General features: G+C 47.9%; 1 protein-coding gene across 2 annotated transcripts in view; it reads left to right on the top strand.

Annotated features, from left to right (window-relative positions):
* SIDT2 (SID1 transmembrane family member 2) overlaps positions 1-18580 on the top strand; it is a 546488-nt gene that overhangs the window by 351314 nt on the left and 176594 nt on the right. For both annotated transcript variants that reach the window (XM_069614482.1, XM_069614483.1), the window contains exons 13-14: positions 10943-11061; positions 11664-11737. In XM_069614482.1, the coding sequence (XP_069470583.1) occupies positions 10943-11061; positions 11664-11737 (193 nt within the window). The remainder of the gene's footprint in view (positions 1-10942; positions 11062-11663; positions 11738-18580) is intronic.

The raw sequence follows: 18580 nt of genomic DNA, 5'->3' as shown, positions 1-18580 counted from the left end.
TTTGTTAGGAATGTGAAAAATTGTGGGTTTAAATATTTTAAGCACCTCATTGCCCTTGTGTGCCATTTAACAGCTGATTAACTTCAGAGTGACTCACACCGCTTCCTGTACATTTTGCCTGTTTCTTCTTGCCTTAGCAGTATTTTCTGACAACAGGGTCTGTTATGTATGCAGTGCATTAGCGCAACCTAGGGTTATTTGCCTTCCTTCTAAAAGGTAAAATGATTAGTCGCTTAGAAGCAGTCTTCTTTCATTCCCCTTAATTAATTTCTTTGATTTTATTAAACTACCTACAAGTTAGTACTGTAGGGTTTTCCTTTATGGATTAAATGACAGATGACAAGTGGAAGAATGTACTCTCTTGGTTCAGCTTTTTTTTTTTAAATTTCTTTATTGGTTTTACAACATCAGAACAATCAATCATTAATCAGTGCAATATTCGTAGGCCTGAACAGCAGGTCTTAACTATCCCAACTATCCCGTCCCTCCCCCCCCCCACCGAGACCCCATTGGAACTCTCAAGAGGAAAGCGTCTCAGGCTCATATCTCGTCAGGGCCACTTGGACTGTTCGGGGTGCTATCCAGTGACACTGGGTGGAGTAATGGCATCGTTAAAGCCACCCATCGGTTCAAATCTGCGCTAGAGTCCAGTCTCTGTGTTTGGATTGCCGTTTCCCAAGCCGCCGTCTCAGCAGCTATCCATTTTTTGAGGTCATTCCACCAGAGGGCCCTGTTCGGTCCCCTTGCACTCTTCCAGCTCATGGCGATACGTCTTTTCGCTGTTATATATGCCAAGTCCTTGAGTTTATTTAGGGGCTTGTTCTTGCTGGTCCGTCGGTAGCTTCCCAATATGCAGGCTGCCGGCTCATCGGTCACCAGCTCGATCTCAGCGGTCCCCATTTTTTCCCTTACGCCGCTCCAGAACTGCTGAACTATCGGGCAGCTCCAGAACATGTGGGTCATTCCCGCCCTAGGCTCATGGCATTTGGGGCATGTTTGAATTGTGGCTCCCTTGAAGTTCGATATAACTTCGGGCGTGAGGTAGGCTCTGTTGGTGACATATAGTTGTATGAGTTGGAGGCGGGCATTCCTAGAGATTGCCTTGTGGTAGTGTGTTATTTTCCCCCATGATTTGTCCTCAAATTCGATCCCCAATTCGCTCTCCCATCTACTCTTGCTTTTCAATACGTCATTTGTCGTGCTCTGCAGGAGAGTTTCGTATATTCTGGAGGTTTCATGGCCTCCTTCAGCAGCGTTTAGCAACAGTTCGATAGCCTCGTTTTCCTGAAACCGATTGGCGGCCTCCGGCCATCTTTCCTTCAGGGCTGTCATTACTGCTCCATATAGCAGGAACTGGCCCGGTGGCAGGCCAGTGGATTCGCAGAGGTCGCCGAAAGCCACAAATTCTTGCTCTTGGATGAGGTCCCCAAGCACTGCTACACCATATGGTTCCCACAGCGTGCGTGTGTCCACGTGACCCCATGAGGATTTCGCCATGACAGCTGCGATGGGGATCTGTGGGGAATACGGGTCCGCTGCCCCTATTGCCTTGCAGGCCCTTCTCCAAAGCTGAGTCCCAAGTTTGATCAGGTAAGGGAGGCGTTGCGTGTTTCCCCACCTAACCCAGAGTAGGTCCCTGAGTAGCAGTCTCGGCAGGGCTGGCTGGAGGAGTCTAGTGTCAGCAGTGGTCTCATCTGCCATCCAGTGCATTACGTGCCTTAGTTGGCTAGCCAGGAAGTACAGCTCAAAGTTGGGGATTTTTAGTCCCCCCTTCTCGTAAGGCCTCTGGAGAATGTCTAGTGCCACCCTGTGCCTGCCGCCCTGCCACAGAAATCCCCTGCAGAGCTTGGACAGATCTCTAAAGAAGGTAGAGGGGATGTTAAAGGGTACATTGGTAAAGCAGTGCAGTAGGCGTGGGAGCGCCACCATCTTGAGGAGGCCCGCTCGCCCGGCCATTGAAAGTGGGAGCTTCCCCCAGAACCCCATGGATTTCTCTAGCACGTCCTTTGCCCTAACCGTATTAAGAATGTGTTCAGTGTTTGGGTGGCGATGGATGGTGATCCCCAGGTATCTAAAGGACGTGGCTTGCCATTGGAGGGCTAGCGGAGGCAGGGAGCCGTACCCCTCACTGTGGAGAGCAGCTAGGGGGTAGAGACAGGACTTGTCTTTATTTATCTGTATGCCCGTAAGTGTGTGGAAGCAGTCTAGTGTCTCTAGGATGTAGGGCAGGCGGAGCTCGGGATCATGCAGGTAGAGCAGCATATCATCTGCGTACATAGAAATAAGGTGTGATACCCCATCTAGCTTGATGCCTCCGTCCCCGTACTCCTGGCGGAGGTACGCGGCCACCGGTTCTGCGGCTATGATGTAGAGCATGGGGGACAGGGGGCATCCTTGCCGTGTACCTCTGTGAAGGGGCCATTTACCGGAGTAGGTCCTGTTAGTACGGACCCTGGCAGTGGGGCGAGTGTAGAGCAATTGGGTCCATTTAAGGAAGGCAGGTCCAACCCCCATCTTGACCATGGTGGCGTACAACCAGTCCCATCTGATCGAATCAAAGGCCTTAGTGGCGTCGAGTGATGCCACAGCGTACTTCTGGGGCTTCCCTTCGGTGCCATGTATGATGTGGTGCAATCTACGTAAATTTTCGGTGATGGAGCGTCCTGGCACGTATCCCGTCTGGTCCTGGTGGATCAGGAGGGGGAGTGCTCTGCGCAATCTGCTTGCTAATAGTGCCGCGAGTATTTTGCTATCGACATTTAGCATAGAGAGCGGTCTATACGCTCCACACTCCGTCCCATCTTTGCCAGGCTTTAGTATAGGAATTATTATTGCCTCGCTCATAGAATCCGGGAGGGAGCCCCGCTCAAAGGCCTCGTTGTATACCTGTGCGAGCAAGGGGGCGATGGTCTCCTCGTATGTCTTATAAAATTCCCCGGGAAGGCCGTCCATACCCGGCGTTTTACCCGAGGGTAGTGTTCTGATTATAGCCTTCACCTCGTCAGGTGTAATGGGGTCGTCTAGGGCTTCCGTCATCTGTGGATCTAATCTGGGCAATTGTATGCAGTCTAGGGCGTCTTCGATTCCGGTGGCCGACGAAAGGGGGGTCTGGGAGTAGAGGTCACGATAAAACTCGGAGAAAACCTCATTGATCTCTACCTGTGTGTGCGCAGTGCCGCCATCAGGTTTCCGCACGTGACAGATAGGGGCGCTGGGGGTCTCTCTTTTATATAGCCAGGCAAGGAGTTTGCCAGGTTTGTCTCCTAGGGCGTGTGACCTTTCAACGTGCTTAGTGTAGCTCAGTTTCCCGAGTGTCTCCCAGTGGGTCAGACAGGCCTGTCGCAGTTGAATCATTTCTCGCAGGCTCTCGGGGGTTACGTCCGCTTTGCTTTCTAGCTCGCCCAGTTTCCCCTCTGCCTCCGCCAGGGAGTTCGCGACAGTTCTCTGGGCTCCCCCCACTGCCATCAGCATGTCCCCTCTCATGACCACCTTATATGCCTCCCACGCGGTACCAATGCTGTCTACGCTACCCAGGTTAACCCGCCAGTATTCATCTGTGCTGTTCTGTATATGGTCCCGGAAGGCTACATCTAGCAGGGCCTCAGCTCGTAGTCTCCACGTGGGAACCGGGGGTCTAGGCGGGTGCATCTCCCATGTGACCATTAAGGGGGAGTGGTCCGACAGGACCCTAGGCAGGTACTGTGCATCGCTGAAAGTGGCCTGCCACTCGCAACTTACCATCATGTAGTCCAGCCTAGTGTAGACTTTGTGTGGTGGGGAGTAGAAAGAGTACTCACGCTTCTCCGGGCCCAGCTCCCTCCACAGGTCGCAGAGCGAGAGTTGAGTCATTAGCTTAAGCAACACTTTGGCTGGGGGGGACGGGCGGGAGTGTTTGGCATCAGATCTGTCCCTGAGCGGGTCGAGGGTGCAGTTGTGGTCCCCACCCCAGATCACCGTGGAGTTTGCATGAGGGCCTAGTCTGGTGTATAGGGAGTGGAAGAAGGGGGTGGCATCATGGTTTGGGGCATAGGTGCTAACCAGGCACAGCTCCCTCCCCTCCACCGTACCCCGCACCAGGGCCATCCTACCTTCATCATCCGTCTTGGTGTCCGTTATCCTGAAGGGGACGGTCGGGTCTATCCATATCAAAACCCCCCTTGCGTATGAAGAGTAGGAGGATCCAATCAGGGTCCCTCGCCATGTCTTGGCCAGGGCTTTTAGTTTCTCCTCTGTTAAATGTGTTTCCTGGATCATGGCAATCCTGACTTTACAGCGCCTTAAGTATGTGTGTATTCTGCGTTGTTTCACGTAACTGTTCATGCCTCTGACGTTCCACGTCATTATTTTAATCGTTCCGGCCATGAGCATGGTTGGGTCCAATGTTCCCCCACTGTCTCGGGCGGGGGGTTTAGTTGGCAATGTATCTGTGATAAGGATGTCCTGGGGTCTCGGCGTTTCCCTTTCAAAGTCCCAACGTGGGTGCAACTCCTCCGCAATTCCCTCCCCCCCAATAAACTTCCCAAACAAAAAACTGGTCTAACGGAGGGAACCCCGTCATGACTGTCCCGTTTCCGCTCCTTAGGACCAAACATGGTCGTCGGGTGCCCTACGGGCGGGTAAACGTACCCTAAAAGAGGAATAGAACTCCAGGGGGTTGAGGGAGCTGGTGCTTCGGTGTTCCGCGTGGTATGATCCGTTCAGTTGCTTGTAGGGCGCGATTCCGTGTCGTTGTGCATCTGTGGAAGAGCTCTTTTCGTTATAGTTACGATGGGTGGTTCAGTTCTGCTTACGTCTCTTATCTTCGATGTCTGGCAGTTGTTGCTCGTCCATCCAGTCACGAGCGAGTGCCGGGGTGTCGAACAGGAGGGCCCTGTTGTTGTGTAGTACCTTTAACCTGGAGGGGTACAGGAGCATGTATTTCACCCCGGCCGCTTTCAATCTAGCCTTAGTGTATATGAACTGGGCCCTGTTCATCTGTACTTGGAACGTGTAATCCGGGTAGATCGCAATCTTGGCCGAGTTCCTCTGGATCTGTCCTCCCGAGCGCGAGAAGGCCAGGATGACCTCGCGGTCTCTGTAATTTAGCACCTTCGCTATCATGGGCCTGGGTGGGGCGCCCGGTGGCGGTTTCTTAGCGAGTGATCTGTGGGCCCTCTCTATGGTGAATCCCTGTGAAAGTTTCCCCGCTCCGATCTCTTGTAGCAGGAGATTTTCTACGTAGTCGGTGGGGTCTGAGCCCTCTATGCCTTCAGGTAGGCCTAGCAGCCGGATGTTATTTCGGCGGGCCCTCCCTTCGGCCTCCTCCGCTCTGTCTTCCAGATTCTTAACTCTCTGCCGTAGGCCGTCTACATCGTGTAGGAGTTGGGCCTTTGCTTCAGTATTTTCTCGTACCTGGGTCTCCAACGTCTCGGTCCTGTCCGCTAGCGCACGGACGTCTTGGCGCAGGAGCCCCAGGTCGATGGCCACGGCATCTATCTTGTTCACTATCGTTGCTTGGAATGAAGCGATGGCCTCCATGAGTTGGGTATTGCTGGGTTCGGTCGGCGCCGCGGCGGGGCCCGGGTCCTTATTAGCCGTTGTTGCTTCGGGGCACCCAGGGGCTGGGTGGTCGTTAGCCGCATACACATCCAGGGTGGTCTGTCGCTGTTTAGATTTGGCTCCCCTGCCCGTAGATCTGTCCAGGCTGGCCATGTTTACAGGTCCCCGGCGGGAGGGCCGCGCGCCTGTGTTTTTCCCTCGTCTCAGCGGGCGGGCCCGGTTCACTCTCCAGTCCCCGTCGGACCCCACCGCGGGGCCACTATATATGCCCTCGCAGGGACCGTCTCGAACCCGGTGAGGCCTCCTTCGATCTTCCTCCGGAGCCTCTTCTCTCTCACTTGCGATGGGGGCGCGGATCTCCAGGCCAGCGCGGGGCTCCACGGGCTTAGTAGGATGCGGCCGCCATCTTGGTCTCAGATTACGCCGTTGTTCGCAAGCCGCGTTTAGGTCTTTTAGGGCCGCGATTTCCTTGTATGAGAAGTCCAAGGGCCTCCTGCAGGCTTCCACCACTCCTTCGATGTTTCTGCGGGCTCAAGTGTTGCTTAAGTGTCCCGTAAAGCAGCTTATCGATGTCCTTCGAGCGGAGCTCACCAGAGACGCGTCCACTCTACATGGCGGTTAGCCACGCCCCCCTCTTGGTTCAGCTTTAGTTGGGTTTTTGATGGGGATTGATAGCACATCTAGCTCTCTAGTCCAAATAACACTTCACACCCACAGCCCAGCCTGCACCTCAGATCTTGTCCAACTGGTCAGCCTTCACCCCACATCCTACAATCCAAAGTATGCTGTACATATTTCGGGGCCAAAATTTCAAGTTGCAAGCTACTAGCCATCCATGAAAAATTCACTTGCCATCTGAAGTCTGTACATACCCAGCACACCATTCCTTTCTCGCCAAGAGTCAGATTTCACTAGCCAGTGGCTAGTGGTAAGTGCACATTTTGCACCCTGCGTATATTGCAGCTAGGCCTGCTCCTACTGCTTTTTTTCATATAGCCCATCCAGCTGCTCACATCTTTCTCTAGAGCTGGGAGTCCACCCTGCTGCATATTTTTGCGCAGCCCCGCTGCTAGGCCTGCAGCCCAGACTTTCAGCCAACTCTCCAGAAAGTCACTACATTTTCGTAATAGCAAGATTTAAAGGTGTTTCCCATCCACAGGATGGCTGGCTTTGTTTTTAGTCCATTGGTATAGATGTTGGTCAAGGTTTAATGGAAGATACAGCCTTGGTCCACACCTTGGTCACATGACTGAAGAACATTAGGGTGTTCAAGTGCTTTCTTTTCTGATCCCTGTGAATTTCCCTCTTTCTTTTTTACTCAGATTTTATGTGCATGGATATAATTTTAATGCCAGCAGCATTTCTTTCTAGCATCTCAGAAAAACAGTCACTGTGTTTGAAAGGCAGAATTGCACTGTAAGAAATGTAACCCCACTTGTCAGCTTGCAAGAAATTTGTGTTCACCTGGGAGATGTCAACAATAGGTTTTGGCCAAAGTTGGGGGAGTAAGGAATAGGCAAATCCAACCATCAATAATTCTTCTTTTCCTTTAAAGGGCAGGACCAATTCAAGCGGCGATTCCCCAGCAACACCCAGTTGAGACCAGTCTCTATTTACATTGGTACCGGTGGCTAATTAAAGACTACTTTAAGAATCTGTGTGTAAACACTCCCTGAGATGGGCTTAGAAGCTGACCACTGGCAGAGCCAAGCTGATCCTGGACAAGGGAGAGGCACAGACATTCCCTCTTTAATATACCCCTCTCTTTCAGATAGGCCAGAGCACCTTCAGACCACGCCAATGGCAGCAGACCATGGTATAAATCTAAGCCTGTCCGTAAGAAAAGGCTGCCATGCCTGCTCTAGGTGAAATGTTAGGTTAGACAGTATTTTGAGTCCCTTGACTTTAGTGAGCTGTGATTCCATGTGACATTTGCCTTGTAGTGACCTTAAAATCTTCTGGTAGCATGACTCAGAGTGTGACATCTCATGTAGCGCCCTTACATCCTGCAGCTGCACAACTCCTTCAGCCTGACCTGCTCTGCAGCACTCGTAAATTGATGCATGCAGCGCCTGTACCTCTTTCTACAGCACTAAGATTTGCTCTAAATGGCAAGCCTGCTGTGGCGAAAATGGAGGGCTAGGCCCATCCTTGTACACTCAATACAAGCTCCTCATCTCGATAACTGTCTCTAGTGCAGGTGAGGAAGGATGCTTGGGAATAAATCTGAGTTGTTTGGCTTTTCGGGAAACTGGGCTTTTTTTGAGACTGTCCAAAAAGGCATTAGGGTTCTGGGGTCCCTCATGTCAAGCATAGCAGGCCATGTGATTGACTCTACCCCTTACCCTACTGGACTTTCAGATCTGAGCTTTTCCTGGATCTGTTTGTTGTCCATCCTGACCAACTTTTTAGACATGCTGTGCATGCATGGAAATCTCTGCATTTACCAATAGGCCATCCCTCTGAGATGCACTCAGTTTATACCCTAACATGAACACCTGCCACCTATCCTCTGCTCTGGCCTGGCTCTGCAAGTGGTTCAGTGCAAGCCCTCTCCTAATTTTTGTGATCCTCCTAATTTTGCAATCTTTTACTTGTTTGGCAAATGTAAATTGATGTGCTTTCTGAGAGAACAAGACCTGCTTATCTCTCTTAGGGCAGGTGTTTTTGTATGAGTGAAAGTCATGAGCTCTGTTCTTTGACCATTCATTTGGGAAATTAACTGATGCTAAACATTCTAAGGTGTTCCTGGGGACACTGAGCTGCTTTGAGAAATGCCCACTGCCGTTCCTTAAGATCTGATTCCCAAGCTTTATATTGAGAATAGTTATGGGTTACCCTTTGGTTGTACTGATGTCTGCGTGAGAAGCATTAAGAGACATTCTGTGGGATAGCAAACACTGCATTGAGTAGCATTCTGGATCTTTCTTTGCTGTACAAAGCGCTGTGGTGAGAAGCCTTCTGGTCTTATGGACATGAAGCTCTGCCAGGGGAGGCATTTGGTCCATTTCTTGTGTTAAAGCACTCTTAAGTGAGATGATTTCTGGAATGTTGTTTGGAGAGGAGACTGCTCCCTGCATTAAGAAGTGCTGTGGTCTGTCTTTAGGATAACAATCTCTTTATTGCAAAGTTTTCGGGCAGTTATATGGTACACTGACCTCCTGCATTGAGAAATATTCTGGAATAGTCCTTGTTATACTGAACTCTGCATGGCGAAGGATTCTGAGACATTTGTTGCAAGCTCTGCATTGACATGTCTTCAGGGACATTTTTCTTTGTGATCCTGTGCTCTGAATTGAGAAATGACCCTGGACATTATTTGATTCCGGCCTTCAGCGAAATTGTTTGTAATGCTGAGCTCTGCATTGAAACGCATTCCCTGGTATTCCATACGATACTGAACTGTGACAAGATTTCAAAGTCATTGCTTGGAAAAACAGCAAGCTGCAGTGCGAAGAATAATGATGTTTTTGTAGGCTGCAGAGCTCTGTATTTAGAAACTTGTTCTGAAATACTGTGTGGTATACAGAGGCTGTCAGTATTTGCAAAGTTTTCTGGGTCATTTTCTGGACATAGATTTCAGCACTGAGAAGCATTTGCATGGGTTTTTGGCATTGGGCTCTGCAAACTAAAAAGACCAAATGAAAAACATAGCTGCAAAGTATTTTTGTTTAGTAGCATGGTTCTTGGTAGAGCATCCATGCTGATCCGCTTCATGAAGCTTCTGAATAAATCTGCAAGCTCCCAGGAGAATGCTAAATCCACACTTGTTAATGTATTCTAGTGCATGTGATCCGATCCCAGCAGGCGGCAAGGCTAGGGCAGGTGGAGGAATGTTGTGTGTCAAGATATATATGGTGGGCAACAGAATCTGGAATGGTAGCATTTAGTTCGGATTAGAGGGTAAATAAATGTGTTTTCAGATTCATTCTGAACGGGGTAATCTGGTTTCTCTGATGGTAAGGGTGCAAAGAGTACCAGAGAGTTGATTCTTGAACATCAATTCTAAAGGGTCCTAATAGAAGTGCATCGGTTGAGCAGAAGTTTTTTTCGAAGGAAATTATCTCTTGGTTATGTTTTGTCTAGATAGGGTCTAGATCGGTGCCCTTGGAGCAGTTGATGCCTTTACCTGCTCCAGAACACTGTGTTTCTTCACATTTGAGTATGAGAGGCCTCTGGTTTGTTGCTGCCTTTGGAGATCAAACTCACACAGTGAGGGGTCAGTGTTCTGTTTGATCAGAAAGCACACATGAAAAAACCCTGACCGATCAGCATTTTAATTAATGGAATAAGCCTATCTAATTTGAGGTCAACCAGTGTAATGGGGATGGGAAGCATGGCTACAGAAAATAATGGCATGATCATAAACTCCAATCAAATGTAAAATAATTGTAATGATAAACATTTAGGATGGAATCAGCCTGTGGACCCCAAGAGTCTTTGCTGACTGCATGCTTTTCAGTGAGTATGTACAACCAACAGATGTTCTTGCTAGTGCATCCTGTGGTTAATGGCACTTGCACCCAGTCACAGATTGGATATGGCAGCATGTCGTTAAGGCCAGGTTAGCTTGGTTTGGAGTCCGCCACATTTCAGACTTGCTCTAGCCTCGCTGCCTTTTCCAAGGCACCAGCCTTAATGGGAAATCCCTTGCTCTGCATATATGCCAAGTTTGCCTCTGTGCAAAGGGATCTCTTGCTCAAGACGCGGGTAGATGTTACTTTCACTACTCTGTCCAAGTCATTGATGGAAGTTGCTGCTTACATGGAGACCTATAGGTTGAATCTGTTTCCCAACAAGGCCAAGGTAAGGGTTGGATGATGCGAGTGGTGGCAAGGGATTGTGTATCCAGTTTTTGATCCACGACATTGACGAAGATCTGTTTGACCATTGCGGTTGCCTCAACAGGCAGGTGGTGGGTCTGATCAGAACATTGATTATTTGCCATAGATAGAGTATAGGTTGTATATATCTCGCTCTGCTTAAGATTATGAAATATTGATTAAGGCCAACTGTATTAGGAAATAAGCATCTGCACCAAGGTTCCACTTGTGATGGTGAAGAGAGCAGAGAAGACTGCAGTCCTCTTTCTATGAAGGGGTGCAGTCTCCGGAAGTGGTATCTTTCTGCCAGGATGTATTGGACTGGAAAGCTGCATTTTTACTTGGGTCTCTTGTGAACTGTACAGACATTGGTTAATGTGACCAGAACTTCCTGGACTTGACATGACTTCTGCTCACAAAGTGATCTGCAATTTGAACGTTGTGGCATTGCCATGTGCTTCACTGGGTGGCCTAACATATGTGCTGCTCACCACAGTGTGCGTTATCAGGGCATGTTCACCTTTCCATCTCCTTCATTGCACTCTTTTCTTTCCTCTCTCTCTCTTGCTACATCCCCACAGATCGTTCCCTTGAGAACCTTGCCAGCCGGCCCCGCCTGGAGTCTCTCAGCTCTGTGGAGGAGGATGACTACGACACGCTGGCGGATATTGATTCGGACAAAAACGTCATAAGAACCAAGGTACTTGCCACAAGATGTCTCTTGTTTAAAATGGTCTACCTTCTGAAGGTCATTGACATGCATTACACAATCTAACTCTTGTTGCAGCTTGGCAATGAGTTGTCATCTCCTCTCCAAAGTTATGTCCATCTTGTCCCGCTTTCACTTGATTTCTTGCATCCACTGTTAATTCCTGTTGTCCCTCTGTTGTACCATAGCTTTGATGGGAATTTGTCACATCTCTTCCTAATGCTTGCACATGTTGCCCGGACGTGTTGTCTTTCTTTGTTTAGTTTGCATTGAATTTTACTGTCTGATTTTCACACTTTTCACTCGTGTCCGCAGTTCTGGTTCTCTCTTCATGGAGTGACAGAGTATGTCTCGCTCTTAGTTTCCTTCTCATGCAATTTGTTTAGTCTCTCCCATTCACAATCTTTTAATTACATCTCTACATTGCAGAATAGGTCTGTTCCTTGCTGTGCTTATCCTCACTTTTATTTCTTACATTTAGTAGAGGTTGTATGGAGGATGGATCTGATTCATTTTCCATCTTCGCTGCAGTTGAGCAGTACTTCTTATGGCCTGAATTGGTTTCTTCTCTCATGGTATGTTTTTACTTTCAGAAATATCTGTATGTTGCTGACTTGGCTCGAAAGGACAAGAGGGTCATGAGGAAAAAGTACCAAATCTACTTCTGGTGAGTGGAGGATTAGAGGGACTAGTGACAATAGGGGAGATGTGGGACTACTCCCTAAAGTTGTATCAATGTGAAATCTAGCATTTTGTGAATTGCCAAACCTACAATGTAGTGGATCTTCTGCTTCCCCTAACTTTGCGTTTTTTCGCGTTTCTTGGGTGCCTCTGAGTTAATTTATGCAATTAGAAAGGTGCATGAAAAAGAGGCAAGTGTGAACCCTTTGGAAAGGTGTTAAGTTAAAAACTGAATAAATGAAAATGGAATGGGGTTTTAATGTGATGTTGTTTAAAAAAGAAAAAAAACTAACACCCGAGTGACGTGAAAAGAACCAAGGTGACATTCACAGTATTCTACATTTCACGTTTGAAAAATGTGTACGCCTCATAAATCTCAGGCAGCTTTCATGGTAAAGTCACCTGTTGGCTTAGCAGCCACTGTTACTATGGCAAAGTGAGCAAAACAGCAGAATGTCCAGTTATTAATGAATAACCTGCCGTGCTGAGGTATGACTACCTTATTTCATTAATACTTGTTCCAGGAACATCTGGGTACTTGGCGTAGAGGTTGAAGGGTGTCACCACTTTTTACATTTATTTTGAATGCAACGAAATTGAAATATTACGGGTAATTTTCCTTTCTTTTTTACTGCATGCTTAAGCGAGAATTCCTATGTTGGTTATTCTTGGGCCACTTTGTGGATTCCCTCAAACCTTTTGCCCCCCGAACTCCCCCATTTGTTTAATTGCTGGCCCATTTTTGGTGGCCCAACGTCTCCCTGCTATTGCAACACTTTTCTTCACTTACGGTGTATATGTCATGAATATAGCACTTATTCACAATATTGGTATAAGTGAAAGGATACAGGTCAATGACCACCGTAAAGGATACAATAAGGGCAGTATCCGGTTCTTGAACACCAAAGAACACCTTGATGGAAGCGATCTGGCGAAAAGAAGACCTTCCAATTGATGACACTCTATGACTGTATAAGTACCACAGCCAGAGGGAGGAATCGATGGAAAGGGCAGGATACACACCATAATCACCAGGCTGTGAGAGCAAGAATAAATTGGTCAGTAATTTTCAGACTGTATGATTCTACCACTATGAAATAACAATATAACCACTAACCTGTTGGACTACATGAACTTCACAGCAAATCCGTCATTGAACACGATATAACTCCAAAAAGAAACAATTGTAGGAAAGGGAAGTTAGTATAGGAAACTAATCCAGAACGGCACGAGGGTCACACTAGTGCCGGGTCGGTGCACAACTGGATAGCGTCCAAAAGTCACATGCACAATTAAACACAGACAAGTAGGAGAGTCAAATTGGTGTGTAGGAGTTCTGGACGGTAGCAAATACAAATGCCCTTGAAACGGAAATAACCAGTTCCCAGGAGTATCCAAGTAAAAGAAACAATGATGCCCTTGAACAGGAAACGAGCAGTTCCCAGGAGTCATCCAATTAGAAAGACAGAGGGCCTCATTACGAGTCCGGCGGTAACCACGGCGGTAAAAGCGCCTGGTTACCGCTGGACTCGTATTACCATTCCGCCTCCATGATTCCCGGAATTACCGGGGCATTACAACCCCGGTTTTCCGGGAATCACGGAGGCGGAATGGTGTTAATCCCCATTCCCATCGAGTCCTATGGGACTCGATGGGAATGGGGAGCATGGAAACACCAGCAGCATCTCGTAATGCTGCCGGTGTTTCCTCGGCCGCCTGAAGGCGGGCGGTGTTAAACCCGCCAGGTCAGACCTGGCGGGAACATCACCTCTCGCCTGCAGGAGTCGGGATCAGGCGGTCCGGAAACAACGGTGGCGGCGGGTTTACCGCCACCGTTATTTCCGGACCGCCTGAGTTATAATGAGGCCCAGAGTGTTGGTACAAGGAGGAAAACACTTATCACGGGTATATGAGGAATAATGTTACCTTTAACAGTTAATGCAGCTGCCTGTGTTAATGGGCTTGGAACAACCGCTGTGTCAACACTGTGGTATGCTTGAAACGGAGCAATCACTGTCTCTGTGTGGCTGTGAGCGGAGAAAGGCAGCCGCCGTGTCAGCATGGCTGTATAGTGCTGAGGCGAGGCAGCCGCTGTGTCAATGCGACTGTATCAGCCGAGTAAATTAGCCACTGTGTCAACGTGGCAGTATAGGCTGAGGGAAGCAACCGCTGTGTCAGCGTGACAGTATCTGTTGGCCGAGTCAGCGACTGCAATATGCAGAGAAAAGCAGTCGAGAGTGGGACCCTTATGAACCAGGAATGCGTAAGAAATCAAAACCTTCCTTTCGGGACGGTATAGGAGAGTACCGCTTGCAGTCGAGCGGAAGAAGTCCAAACTAGAAATCCAGAGCAGCAGATGTAAGCAAAAACAAATCTGCAAGGTACAGGAAAAAACGAAGCTTCAGGAGGCAGAGTAGCCGAAACGACTCAATCAGAAGCAGCGAGCGAATTTCCAAATGCTGAAAATAGTACATAGCAGATCACGTGATTAGAACCGAACACATGATCTCAACGGCGAGAATATAGTAAACGCTGCTTTCCCTTCAGACAATTTCCATTTCGTGTAGAACGGACTAGCCGTTCTATGAGCAAAATGATTCCCTCGACGGTGGACAGTCTTGGATGAACGAGCAACAGGGTTGACAGGCGTGACAGTATAGTCCTTTGTCACCCACAAGGCTCCCAGTCTCAGGGGTGCCTAGAAAGCACCCCATTTTGGCCCTAGAGTGAATCCATCACCCTGCATTGGTTTTAGGGAGTAGGCTTTTGGCATCTTAGCTTTGGCTTCATGAGGGGTACATGCCTTTTTACCTCCTTGGTAGCCCAATGTTGCTTTTTGGAAGCATTTTCGGTATCTATGTATTTAAAGTCCTGTTCTCGTCTATTTTGTATTTTAGGACCGTCTTTGTTCAGGGCAACCACAAGGTAGGCCTAAAATTGACTTGCTGATCATGCGGGCACTATGGTAGCCTCAATATTGGTTCTAGCTGGTTGAAACTAGTTTAGGTCTCTGGGTTATCACCATCACATCCTGTGGGGGTGGGCTGGGCTGTGCGCCAGTTCTACTGTACAACCAGAATGGAATGGGTGCTTATTCATGATACTCCCTCTGCGGAGGTCTCTGTGGCCGGCTTAGTCTTTTTGGAAGCAGGCCTTTACCTTTTCTTGCTCTGCTGAGTTATCTCCGGGGACTCCTGGTTCATGAACTGACCCCTGCATCTCTTAATTGGGGTCTGCTCTGGTCCTCCCTGCCGCTGTGTGTTGCTGAATCGGGACCTGTGAGGTAAAACGGACTTGTCTTTACTTTCCCCATACAAGCGGGTGGCCTACTAACCATCTAATTGAATTCTATCTAACTCAAATCCGAAGCCTGCTGGGTGACATGGGGGTGTACTTGCCTGCGCCTGGTCATTTTCCTGTACTCACCAAGGGGGTTCAGGGAGTTGTAAGCCAAGAAGTGGATTTTTAACACTTACCAGTAATCTTCATATTTATTTTTAAAGCTGTGCTCCTCACTTCTCGAACTGTGACTGCAGATGTGCAATGTCTCTAATTTTGGCCACCGTGTAACTATGTACCCCTGAAGTTAATTGTAATGGTAACTGTGTCTGACATGCATCTAGATGTTTTGGAGTCCTATAGATCTGTTTTGGATTATTGCCCCTGCCTCACCCGACCATTGTTTGTGATGTATTCATTTTTATTATTCAAATACTGTACCCTAGATGTCCAGAATTAATGTGGATTGTTGGTTTCGGCCCTAGGGGCCTTTGTGACACTTTTCCCTTATGGTTAAAATGTACATCTTTTTTTTCTTTCTTTCTCCACCCCTTGTCTGTGTTGTGCGCTTATCACCAAGTATACGGCCCACCAACCATATAGAGTATAAGTAGATTGTGTTTTTAGGACATTGTAGTGTTGTGCAAGAAACAGGGATTTTAATATTGTGTCTATAATATGGTATCAACTGCCCCACCCCCCCAATAACTGTTTGTTGGGTGTAATGTGTGATAGTGGACTGACATTAAATTATAGGGGTGAGGAGAGTCCTCAAAATTACTTTTTATGCATATGCTGGGTGTTTTTTAATGCTCTGTATTATGTTCTCAAATATGCTTTTGAATTAATAGAGCTCTATATGTGTAACATAATAAACATATATATTTGTTATATCAGTGTGGTATGCTTCCGTGGATAAGTGTGTGCACTAATTGTACCTTTTTGTGTCCTAATGCCATTCCTTCCAGAGAATTAAACCTTGTCGCTTTGTCATGCAACTTTACTTTAAGAACGAGTTGTCTTCCCTTTTTTTTGGTTGGTTGTTTTTCCCCCATGGTTAGTGGTTGTACAGCACTCAGCAGGGGTTGTGGAAACACTGCCTTGACATTCGTTATCACTAATTAGAGTAGTAAAATAGAAATTTTCATTTGTTACAAGGTGTGTGTGTAGTAGTTACTTTATTCACAGATTACATTTTGTAACATACAAAATACATGTGGAACTATAGTCTGTGAGAAAATCCACATTTCAATGTCCTTCTAGGATAGATTATCTGCAATAATTTGAGGAAAACTAGTGTAGCATGAGAAATGTCTAAATCTTTTAATGCTGCGCTGTAAGTTAAGACCATTTCGTCTTAGTACAGTGCCTGTCTTCATGGGTTTATGGCGTCCAGTGTACTTCAATCCAGCGTACCTGTTAGGAAAGACTTTTAGCAACTTTGCCTCCATATTTCTGTGGCCCCCCAAACCTTTTCCTTTAGTTTTTGAACCTGTCCCAACCTTTTTACATGGACATGAAGCCTTCAGCTTCACTCCCTTGGCCTTGGCTAATTTTCTGATGGGGAAACTGATCATTCGTTCAGACTGTCAGTAATGGGAAACTGTTTCCCTTTTGTCTTTTTACCTTTGACCTTTTTGGTAACTTTTTAACAGTGCACACAGCATTTTACAACACAGTGCAGTGGGGATACTCACTCTAGTCTTTTACACTTGGGATTTTTGGTTACTTTTATATATGTGCTGTGAGAAACCTGAGGGTATCCTCACACCTATTCCCCTAGGATTCTCTTCTTAGGTGGCCAGGAAAAGGCCATCGCTTTTGGATCCTGACCCTGGGGTGGAGATGTGTGGGAGGATCACCTGGGTTGAGGGCCCTTGGATATTGGAGAGGATGTCCCCCGGTGAGACATGGTATCTGTTTTCCTTGTGATAACCAACTCTACCCTCCCCCTGTTTTTCTATGCTGTTGCCAATCACTTCCCTTCATTTTCCCCCATCCATGCCACTATAGTACCGAGACGAGGAAGAGGCCTGAAGACTGTTGTGAGGGTCAGGCATGTCCAGAGAACACCAATAACTATGGCCAGGCAACTGGACATGAGGACTCCCACCTGCAACCTGTTAAATGGTTGCAGGTGCATAGAAAGTGGAGCCAACAATCCGGAAGGAGAGACCAGCAGGAGAGAAGCCGGGCCGAGCGTTTTGGGCTTGCGATGGGAAAAATCCTGTTGAGGAGACTGCTGAAGAGGGTCCTCCTGGAGGTCAGGATGCCGGCATATACCCAGGAAGGACTGCGACTGTTGGGTAAGATTTTCATATCATTGATAAATCTTCCTGACCTGCGTCAACCTCAGTACTTTTTGCTTTGACTAGGTAACTATATTACCTCGTCCCTAGGTGAAGGGGAATTGTTTTCCCCTCTCGTTTTCCCCTCTCTCCTAGTCTTTTACTCTTTATGGGTGACCTTTTTATGTCTCTTGATAGTGTGATTGAAGTTATAGTTTCCTACAACTTTTTGGCTTGGGCTCCCCTGTTAATTTTTCTTTGTACTTGGATGAACGAGCAGTATCTGCAGTTCCCAAGCAGTAAAGGGCTATTTGCATCCCCCTTTACATTGCATATAGTGAGCCAGCACACCCCACCCGTAATTAGCGCCTTCCCCATTCCCATTGAGCCCTATGGGCCAAAAATGGGAATGGGGAAGGGCAATGGTGGAAGGGGGAATTACCGCCCCGCCAACCTTGGAATGGGGCGGTAATTCCCCTTTCCGCCAAGGCGCCGCCATCCGTGGAATGAGGCCCTTAGTCTTTGTTACTCGTAGGCTGTTAATTCAGCCTCGGTACTGTACAGAAGGGCCAACATTTTTCTAAATTGGTGGGCTTCTTCTTTGTTCACCATTTCTTGTGTGCTTGCCGTTTCTGAGGTCTTCTTCTGCCATTCTATGTGGGAACGGACTCAGTGGCTGTTTTGTCTTAGACAGGAATCCTTTAGATTCCCCGACCAGGCTCCAGTGTGTCTGGAAAGGCAGCAAGCGAGGGAGTAGTCCAAAACTCTGCAGCCCTTTGTCTTCCACCTTGCCTGAAGGGGAACAACTCCCAATAGGGGTTCGGGGGGGGCAGCTGACTGTCCTGATTGAACAGCCAGACCACACCTTGCTGTAAAATGCGGGGAGAGAATGCAGAGGTTGTGCTGTAGTTCCTGATAAATAAAAAAAAAGAACCTGGAAGCTGCTGACAAGTCGACCACTGGATCTGAAACCGAAGAGGAAGATGAAGAAACGAAGGCTGTAGTGCTCTTCAGTGACAGGAGAGCCTGCTGTGTCACCGGAGCCTGCTGTAACCCTTCCTTCAAATTGACATGCGGATCCCGAAGCAGACAACCCTGACACAGAGCCTGGTGAGATCCACTAGAATCAAGAAGACCTGCATTTTGAGCCACCCCACGCCGTGCTGCAACCTTGCGGGGCTGCAATAGCCTGGGACCTCGAGCCATTGTGCAGTGCATGGTCTTCTGAATCGAGGTGAAACTTTGGTGGCATCCTGCTGGAA

Source organism: Ambystoma mexicanum, chromosome 9 (assembly GCF_040938575.1).
Source record: "Ambystoma mexicanum isolate Mex_15411 chromosome 9, UKY_AmexF1_1, whole genome shotgun sequence".
In the NCBI taxonomy this organism is placed as follows: domain Eukaryota; kingdom Metazoa; phylum Chordata; class Amphibia; order Caudata; family Ambystomatidae; genus Ambystoma; species Ambystoma mexicanum.
Note: the sequence above shows the minus strand (reverse complement) of the source record. Positions and strands in the feature narration are given on the sequence as shown.